The sequence below is a fragment of the Hemiscyllium ocellatum genome, chromosome 24 (genome assembly GCF_020745735.1).
Source record: "Hemiscyllium ocellatum isolate sHemOce1 chromosome 24, sHemOce1.pat.X.cur, whole genome shotgun sequence".
Lineage (NCBI taxonomy): Eukaryota > Metazoa > Chordata > Chondrichthyes > Orectolobiformes > Hemiscylliidae > Hemiscyllium > Hemiscyllium ocellatum.
This window is the reverse complement of record NC_083424.1, coordinates 54,571,667-54,582,186: the sequence shown is the minus strand read 5'-3', so window position 1 is coordinate 54,582,186 and position 10,520 is coordinate 54,571,667. Positions and strand designations below refer to the sequence as shown.

The following is a 10,520-nucleotide window of genomic DNA, read 5'->3' as shown; positions in this document are numbered from 1 at the left end:
TCTATAACTTCATTCATTTTTAGTGTAGTTTTACCTTTTCTATTTTTGCTCAGGCTTCTAATGCTGAGTTCATTCCTTCCATTTCCTGTTTCCTTCCTTTTTCTTTTCCCTTTAATCCTCTTTTCCACTGATTAGCTAATCCACCCCCCACACATCCCAATTGTTCAGCATTTGTCAACTTGCCCGCTCTCCTGCTGTCATTGCAGGCTTGACTCCTCCTCCAAAATCCTACAGCCTTCCTCTGTGCATCAATCATTATAATTCCCACTTAGGCATTTGGTGCTGCTGCCTCTTAATGTTGATTATATTAGATTCGTTACAGTATAGAAACAGGCCCTTTGGCCCAACAAGTCCACAGCCACCTTCCAAAGAGTAACTCATCCATACCCATTCCCCTACTCTATATTTACCCCTGACTAATGCACCTAGCAGTATGGGCAATTTAGCATGGCCAATTCACCTGACCTGCGCATCTTTGGATTGTGGGAGGAAAACAGAGGACCCAGAGGAAACCCACACAGACATGGGGAGAATGTGTAAACTCCACACAGAATCTAACCAGGTCCCTGGCACTGTGAGGCAGCAGTGCTAACCACTCAGCCACCCAAATAATAAGTTGCATCCTATTCATTCCCTCCACCCTGACCTCCCCACCTGCTGGGGGGGCTGATCTCTCCTTTCCCCGCTCTGACCATGTGGATCTGTCACTGTGTCTGTTCTCACTGTCCCTCTCCAGAACACTGCCCAGAATGTAGCTTCAATTGTGAATAAGCCCATCGCTGTCCATGAGCTTTTTGTGAACACACTCAGTCTGCAGTTGACAACTGGTGGTGATACCATTCCCTTTAAGAAGCTTCTTCCACTTGGTTTTATCACTTTTTAAAAAAATATATACTTTTATTGAAAAAGATGATTTTATTTGAACCATCCACCACTTGATGCACATGATGTCACACATTGTTACTGTGGTGGTGTAGCTCTGATCTCTGAAGCACACCTTCTGTCCCCCTTTTCCTCTGGCAATTTATCCTTTAAGCATGCACAGTTCACACCTTATTTAAAATCCTGGTCCAAGAGATCCCAGTCACCTATCATTCCAAGTTTCTCAGTTGTCTTCATGGTTTTCCTCCTTTGCAATGAATAATTTTTCACCTGCAACATTTTAAAATTCCATTTAAAATCTTGTCATCTCCCTTTGAGTTTCCTGCGCTCTCACCACCCCCTGCCTCCCAAAACCCCTCCTTTTATATCAACACAGCAATCCCTACACCAGTCACTCTCCAATCTTGCTTTCTCGCTAGGACCATGTTAACCTTTCAATGTCACCAACAAGACAAACTGATGATTCAATGTATCACTAACTCCAATCCCTTCTTCCTTCCCAATTCCAGTTGTGTGCTCCAGATATAAAAAAAAACTTGCCAAGTCAGTGAGCTCAGCCCTCACACTCCCCAACTTTCTAGCAGTCAGCCTTCAATTGATTTGCAGTTGTTAAGTCAGTCCCTCACTACCAGCCTGAATAGCTATGTCCCAGTTAGAGCCACTAACTTTTCTCTAATCATTCTTTCGGTATAACTCCTTCCCCACCCCCCCACCCACTCCACTTAATTCCAAAAGAATACAAACTTGAACACTGTTTCAATTAATCATCAGATCGGGCTAGATCCCTCAAAAGTAGTTCTCAAACAGTGCTCCCCACCAGCAAACTTATTGATCTTTCATAAACCACCCTGCCTCCACCACTCCCCTCCCTCCCTCCCCCCCCTCAAAACCAAGTATCCTCCACCAAATCTGCCTCTCCCCCACCAACAATAAATACAGTGCGCTTACACAGACTTTCATTGTAAAGATTGAAACCATTGGATCAGCCTCCTCGGATTGCATTACCCTTGTGGACAGTAATTGAGATTCTTTTCTAATGGCACTCTGGGATATCAATTATAGTCAGCCAGGGGCTAACACTTGTTCACAATGTTGAGTGCAGGAGTGGCATCAGGCAACAGATCGGGAAAAGTGATCCTATGAAGAGTGGATGAAATCAACAAATGCAGAAGAAAAAACTGGTGCAACTGGTAAATGAAACATACCAGTCCAACCCACCTTGTATACTTCAAAATGCAGGTCCAGTGTAGACAGTACATTCATTTCCAAGAATTATTATTTTTTGCCACATCCAGTCATGGACGGTGACAGAAAATCCAACAACTCATTGGATGAGGGGATGGCATTTCCATAATTATCCTCCACTATGAGGGAAGCCCAGAACATCAGTGCAGAAACAAGACTGAAGCGTTTACAATATCTTCAGCTATAAGTGCTGAGTGGATGATCCATCTTGGTCTAAGATACCTAGCATCACAGTCACAAGTTTTCAGCCAATTAACTTCATTTTATTTGGTGTCAAGAAACAGCTGCAGGCAGTTTATGGGTCCTGACAATATCCCAGTTGCCCTGCTAGAAAGCTAGATTTCCCACTAACCAAGCTGTTCCAGTACAACTATAATAGTAGCATCTACATTAGCTCAGCACAGCCTCTTAGTTGAAGTTCCTCTTCATTTTAGAGACGCCCTGAACTTGGGCAACAGCAGGGCACCACAGACCTTGGACTGTCACTGTCAACCATGGAGAACATTCTCTGTCTTCCTAACTATGCTATTCCCTACTAGAACCATATTTCTTTCCTCTCCTTGGACGTGAATGATTCCCTACACTATGTCATTTAGTGGTTGAGTTTAGAACACAAGAGTCAGGAGCAGGAGTCGGCCATCTGGCCCTTCAAGCCCCCTCCGCCATTTAATAAGATCATAGCTGAACTTTTCGTGGCCTTAGCTCCACGTACTCACCACCCTCTCGCCAGAAACCTCAAGACCTTCACTGTTCAAAAAATTATCTTAGCTTTAAAAAAACATTCAAACAAGGAAGCCTTAACTATTTCCCTTTGCATGGAACTCCACTGATTCACAACCTTCTAGGTAAAGAAGTTCTTTCTCAACTCAGTCCTAAATCTACTCCCCAGTTTTGTGGCTATGTCCTCTTGTCCTAGTTGCACCCACCAGTAGGAATGTCCTCTCTACTTCTATCTTATCGTTCCCTTCATCATTTTATATGTTCCTACAAGATCCCTCCACACTCTTCTAAATTCCAATAAATACAACCCCAGTCTACTCTGTCTCTCCTCAAAAGCCAACCCCCCTCAACTCTGGAATCAATCTAGCAAACCTCTTAGGTGCCCCTCTAGTGCCAGTACATCCTTTCTCTCAAGAAAGGAGACCAAAATTGGTAGAGGGATTGAGTTTCAGAGCCATGCTGCACCTGTACAAAACTCTGGTACAGCCGCACTTGGAATATTGCATACAGTTCAGGTCACCACATTATAGGAAGGACGTGGAAGCTTTGGAAAGGGTTCAGAGGGGTTTTCCTAGGATGTTGCCTAGGGAAGGTCTTATGAGGAAAGGCTGAGGAACTTGAGGCTGTTATCGCTGGAGAGAAGGTTGAGAGGTGACTTAATAGAGACATATAAGATAATCAGAGGATTAAATAAGGTGGACAGTGAGAGCATTTTTCCTTGTATAGTGATGGCTAGCACGAGGGGACGTAGCTTTAAATTGAGGGGTGATAGCTATAAGACAGATGTCAGAGTAGTAGGGGCATGGAACACCTTGCCTGCAACAGTTGGATAAACATATGGTCATTGGATAAACATATGGAAAATGAAACAGTGTACATTAGATGGGCTTCATATTGGTTTCATAGGCCGGTGCAACATTGAGGGTCAAAGGGCTTGTACTGCGCTGTCATGTTCTATGTTCATACAACCTCTTTCAGTACTCCAGGTGTGGCCTCACAAGCAGCCTATACAGCTGCAACATAACTTCTCTGCTTTTACACTGAATCCCTTTAGCAACGAAGTACAAAGTTCCATTTACCTTAATTACCTGCAGACCAACCTTCTGTGATTCACACACAAGCATACCCAGGTCCCTCTGCACAGCAGCACACTGCAATTGTTTTTACCATTCAAAATAATATTCCTTTTTACTGTTATTATGACCAAAATGGATGACTTCACATTTATTAACATTGTAGTCCATCTGCCTGACCTTTGCTCACTCACTTAATCTGTATTCCTCTGCAAAGTTTCACAGTCTTCTGCATACTTTGCTCTACCACTCATCTTAGTGTCACCCATAAAAATTTTGGTCCCCAACTCTAAATCATCTATGTAAATGGTGAATAATCATTGGTTTGTTCAGCCTCCCCACTCTCAACCACACAAGCTGCAATAACTGCAAACCTATCATAGAACTGTAGGAGTGGAGAATTCTCTGTATCTCCCTCCCAGCTCCATTTCTACCTTCTGGGTCTGACAGACACATCCTCTTGTTTCTAAACAAAAGATCAATCAGAAGATTCTAGCCCTCATGGGGTGGGAATACCTCCTGGAGCTAACAGTCACATAATTTGTTCTTCCCTGAAGCATCAGTGTCTGAACTCGGGCTCCAGCTAATTAACTCTGGGCTGAAGTTCCTGCAGCAGTAGCAGTCACTGCACATGTAGTTGAGGTGGGTCACATTTGTCCATAACTACAGCTGCAACACATCATATATCCTGCCAACTGTATTGTTTTATCTAACTAATTAGACTTCAAGTTAGAAATATTATTACAATGTTATCTATATTAAGTAATTTAACTAGGTGAGCTACAAATTTAAAGCAATACTTGAATCTCCCCAGTACTAGTTTAAACTTCGAGTAATACAATCTCAAAAGTCATGGACCACTTAACTGGTTACTTATTTAATGCCTTTGCACATTCAACAGCTTTTGAAGGCATAGCGGAAAAACAATTAAAAGGAACTCCTCGTAACCTCTCTGAACCATATGCCCAAGCTAACACTCATTGCTATGTTGCATTCAGTCCTCATTGTCTCCATTGCAAAACCGGTCTGTTTGCACGGAGTACTGATGACTCACACCCTAGTTTCAATCAACAGAAATAAACACCAACTCAGGTTACTATCAACTGATCGACAAATAATCACTGCCAGGCAGTTTTTCTTCAACTAGACATTTCAATTAGCTATAGTTTTAAAACGCTAAGTCAGATTCTGATTGTCTGACTAAATGATAACTTGACAAAAAAATTACCATAAAAATCCAAGCTGCACTAAATTCTCAAGTTGTACACATTCCTTTTCACTCTATCCTCAGTCTGCATTCTGTGCTTCCCTTCCTTGGTGAGTAATTCACCTCCTGTCTCCCCAGTGCTGGTCTAGTATCAATAAGGTACAACTCAGGAGTGTGATGGATAACCTCCACTTGGCTGGATGAGTGCAGCTCCAACAACACTGAAGTAGGTTGACATCACCTTGGAAGTGTCAGAAGTCACGTGATACTACATGAAGCAGCAGCACTCCGAAAGCTTGTGATTTCAAATAAACCTGTTGGACTATAACCTTGTGTTGAGAGACTTCGGGCTTTGTCCATCCCAATCTAACACTAGCACCTCCATTTCACCTGATCAGCAACACGCCTAACACCACCAGATGATAGTAGCAGTGAACTGTTATACCATCTACACTATGCACCACAGCAACTTACTAAGCCATATTCAACAGCAACTTCCAATCCCACAACCTTGAAATCTAGAATGAAAAAAACACTTGCATGGGAACACCACCAGCTACAAGTTCTCATCCAAACCACTCACCATCCTGACTTGAAACAGTAGGACATCAATATCCCTTCAGGGATTTTGTGTAAAAAAAATCACAGGACTCCCTTCCTCAGAGCAGAGCATTGAGCACGCCTACAGCAAATGGACTGCAGAAATTTAAGGTGGCAACTCACACCATCTTCAAGGGCAATTAGTGGGCGGCACGGTGGCACAGCGGTTAGCACTGCTGCCTCACAGCGCCTGTAGACCCGGGTTCAATTCCCGACTCAGGCGACTGACTGTGTGGAGTTTGCACGTTCTCCCCATGTCTGCGTGGGTTTCCTCCGGGTGCTCCGGTTTCCTCCCACAGTCCAAAGATGTGCGGGTCAGGTGAATTGGCCAAGCTAAAATTGCCCGTAGTGTTAGGTAAGGGGTAAATGTAGGGGTATGGGTGGGTTGCGCTTCGGCGGGTCGGTGTGGACTTGTTGGGCCGAAGGGCCTGTTTCCACACTGTAAGTCTAATCTAATCTAATCTAGAGCTCAACAGTAAATACTGGCCTTAACTGTCCCACTTGTAACTGGAGAACAAGCACATTAAACATTGGAACTGCACTCCATTGCAGGCAACAGGGGAGTGTGGCCCCTTCCAATCCATCCCCTTATCTTCTGATGGCTTCGAATTCTAAGCTTTGAAAGATTGCACATTTCAGGCTCTAGAAATCATTAATACATGTTTACTCAGTAACACATTAGAGTGCTTCCACAGACATTGGCATAGAAAAATATTTATTCCCAATATGGTCACTGAATAAGAGGGAAAGGAAAGTGTGACCTATAACCAGCCCCTTCTCTAAGTAATAAACTGATAACCAGTTAATGCTCCCAATGATCCAAATGAGAATTAGAATGAACATCAAACTACGTGTATAAAATTTCATGAAAAAGGTTTATTTTGAAAAATTGTAAAACATAAATTTGACAGTTTCCATTTTGAAATTCATCACGATAAATCTTTACACAGAGTTACAAACTCAAAAAAGAGAGGTGGAATTGATTAATCACTTTACAAACTATTTGCACTAAGTGGCTATACGGCACTGAAAGTCAGTTTATGGGATTGGTCTATAGCCACAATTGATTTGATAAGTTTTGACTGGTAACACGACAGATAATGCCTGAAAGGATTTGTCTGCAGAGAATATTCTGAGTGGCATTCCAAGCATGATCCTCACACCAGCTCCATGTCCAGAGTGTTCCTGCTGATGGATTCAATCAAGATGAAGTATCTCCCTGGATGAACTTAGAGTATGGAACAGTACTTGGAGCTACAATGTTGTGGCCATTACAGGGATTTGGATATCACAGGAGCGAGAATGTTTGTTGGATGTTCAGGGTTTTTGATATTTCAAAAGGAATAGGGAGGAAGGTAAAAGAGGTGGGAAAGTGGCATTGCTAATCAGAGATAGTATCAGCTGCAGAAAAGGAGGTCGTCAAGGAGGGTTTGTCTACTGAGTCAGTATGGATGGAAGTCATAAACAGGAAAGGAGCACACACTTGACTGGGAGTTTTCTCTCGACCCTTCCCCCAACAGCAACAAAGACATGGAGGTGCAGATTGGGAGGCAGATTTTGAAAAGGTGCAGAAGTAAAAGGTTGTCATGTGACTAACTTCCCTAATATTGATTGGAACCTCCTTAGTGCAAATAGTTTGGATGGAGCAGATTTTGTCACTTGTGTCCAGGTAGGATTCCTGACTCAATGTGTAGGTAGGCTGAGTGGAGGGGAGGCCATATTGGATTTGGTGTTTGGCAACAAACCAGGTCAGGTGGCAGAGCATTTCACTCAGTGATCACAACTCCCTGACCATTACTATATCCATGGAGAGGGATAGAGCAGATGGTATGGGAAAGTATTTAACTGGGGGAGGGGGAATTACAATGCTATTAGGCAGGAACTGTGCAGCATAAACTGGGGACAGATATTCAGGGAAATACACAAAAGAAATGTTTAGGGATCACATGCTGATAGTGTTAAGTAGGTTTGTCCCACTGAGGCAAGGGAAGGATGGTAGAGTGAAGGAACCTTGAGTGACAAGAGATGTGTGACAACTGGTCAAGAGGAAGGAGGAGGTTTACTTAAGGTTGAGGAAGCAAGAATCAGACAGGGCTGTAGAGGGTTATAAAGGTTGCCAGGAAGGAACTGAAGAATGGACACAGGAGAGCTAGAAGGAGGCATGAAAAAGCTTTGGCAGATAAGATTAAGGAAAACACCAAGGCATTCTATACTTTTGTGAGGATGGCCAGAGTGAGGTGGAGCTGATCAGGGATAGTGAAGGGAACTTGTGCCTGGAGTCAGAGGAGGTAGGGGAGGTCCTTAATGAATATTTTACTTCAGTATTCACTAGTGAAAGAGTAGAATATTGCCTAGAAACGCTGTGCACCCATCTCCAAAACAAACTTACCTCTAAGCTGTGTGACCACATCACAACTAGGAAGATCCCAAACAAGTCAGCCCCTTTAGGTTACTGAGGATGCCCAGTTGTGAAAAATAAAATTACAGGAGACGAGCATTTAAACAAGCCACTCGAACCTTCCCAAGAAAATGTAATATGGGTTGCCCTCCCCAACATTAGGGCATGTGAGGATTTCCAGTTACATGGAATAAGTAACTCCATACTGGTGCTCATGCCCTCCAATCTTTCACCAACTTACATACACTCACACTGACCCTGCTTCAATTTCACTGACCAGTAATCAATGTGATCTCAGCCCAAGGAATTGAGGACTGTGATATTTCTCAAACTTGGGACATTGCAGTAGTTGTATTTTCTGATCCTGGACCCTCTCTTTTGCAATGTCAGCAACTCAAGGTCCACACACCAAAGGGCTGCCTGACTGATCTTCCCAAATAGTTTGTGGAGGAGACTTAACTGATGTGGAAAAAGGGAAGCAAGGGTCATGATGCAAACGGATCCTTCAGTTTGGGTCAGATTCTGGGATCCTGACAAGATCTGGGGCCTCCCTGATGCAGACTCCCAGCCCTCCTCATCCCACTGCTCAGTTTCTGAGGAGGTTTGGAAGAGAGCAGAACAGGGGGAAGGCAAGTGAACCAACGTGTCCAGGTACTTTGCAGGTACACTGAGCAGTTTGACCAATGTTCTGAAGGTCATTGAGCTATCAAAACACATCTCAAGCAAACATCAAATGCAGTGATGTGTTCGTCAGCAATGTCTGCATACCATGCACTCTCCAACATGAGGGTTCACAAAGATAGATACAATGAGCAGGAACGCAGGCCAATTCTCTCCACCTCTGCCCTGACCGGAGGTACAAATTGAGCTTGAACTTTCCAACCCGAAGGCCACACGGTCTGGACAACTGACCCTAGAACATAAATTAAAGGAGTGGGCCATCTGGACGGATAAAGTGGTCTTAGACTGCAGAGTGCAGTTCTACAGACAGACAACATAACAGGAGCTCACTACATTCCATAAACGCCTAATCAAATGACTGTGACCTCCCACAAGAGTTACATTTATCACGGCTGCCGATTTACTCATTTTCCACCTTTACACTCCTCATTAGACTCCGATAGAATCTGCGTTTCCCTCTCTGCTGCTCAAGATACAACCGAATTTTATTCACAACTGGCAGCAGATTCGAGAGGCCTAGATTGACACAAGCATGAAGCAGGTCATACAGACCAGACTGTGGGTTATTGGTGTGAGTCAGCTGCAGGACATGCAGGCTGATTCCCTCAAAAGCCAGATTATCAGCAACCAGGCGGGATATCATTTGCTGATTGAACAGTGGTTGCAGGGATATTCTGCACTCGAGTTGAGACAGGGTAAACTGACTCTTCTGAATTGGTCCCGGTGTAGGATTTAGAACAGAATACAGCTCCTGCATGGCCCTCACATTGCTCAGAGGCCCTTTGGAAATAAATAACTCCCTAACACATGCAGCGACTAAATTCTTAAGTTTATAGTTATTGACCTTTGACCTGGGGACAAGATACCTGGCCAACCATAAGGTATCCAGGAATCCAGTCACACACCTGGCAAACTGATCTTTCATGAAGAGATCTTCCCATGCCTTGTAAATGATTTGACAGTCACGGATCCAAATGTTGTGGCCTGCTAACAGAGGCCTCCCCTGCAACTGCAGGAACTGAAGGAAAGCTGTCATGGCGTCCTGGATGCTGCAGGTTGTTTGAGGCTCCCCTCCTAAGTACAAGATTCCATCCACGACCTGTATTCCCGTAACATTGGCAGCTCCTGCTGACACAGCTTCACTGGGCAGGATGTACTTGTTGAAGGTCTTCTCCCCACTCACTGCCGACAGCTGAATAATATCACCACCCCCTTCAACAAATTATAAATAACATATTGTGTGTTAGTGACATCACTTAACACAACAGCAACAACTCTGCTGTAGAGGATGCTTCACTCTATCTACCTCTATGCCATGCTTGTCTAGGGAGTGTTTGATGGAGACAGCACTGAGGGAGTTTTACTGTACAAACTCTATGCTGTACTTGTCCTGGGAGTGTTTGATGGAGGACAGCACTGAGGGAGTTTTACTGTACAAACTCTATGCTGTACTTGTCCTGGGAGTGTTTGAGGTGAAATTTGGAGATGGCATGAGAAACATCGAGAGGGTGAAGAGAAAGGAGTGCATGGCCAGATGGATGCATAGACCAGAATCAGCAGACACAGTTAACTGAGCTTTTATTCCTGATGAAGGGCTTTTGCCCGAAACGTCGATTTCGCTGCACTTTGGATGCTACCTGACCTGCTGTGCTCTTCCAGCACCACTGATCCAGAATCTGGTTTCCAGCATCTGCAGTCATTGTTTTTACCTCTA

The 10,520-nt window shown here is 43.9% G+C and overlaps 1 protein-coding gene across 1 annotated transcript in view; it reads right to left on the bottom strand.

Moving 5' to 3' along the window:
• Nucleotides 1–10,520, bottom strand: part of LOC132827258 (protein PML-like) — an 89,428-nt gene that overhangs the window by 44,635 nt on the left and 34,273 nt on the right. The window contains exon 10 of the mRNA XM_060843881.1: nt 9,222–10,018. Coding sequence (XP_060699864.1) covers nt 9,222–10,018 — 797 coding nt within the window. The remainder of the gene's footprint in view (nt 1–9,221; nt 10,019–10,520) is intronic.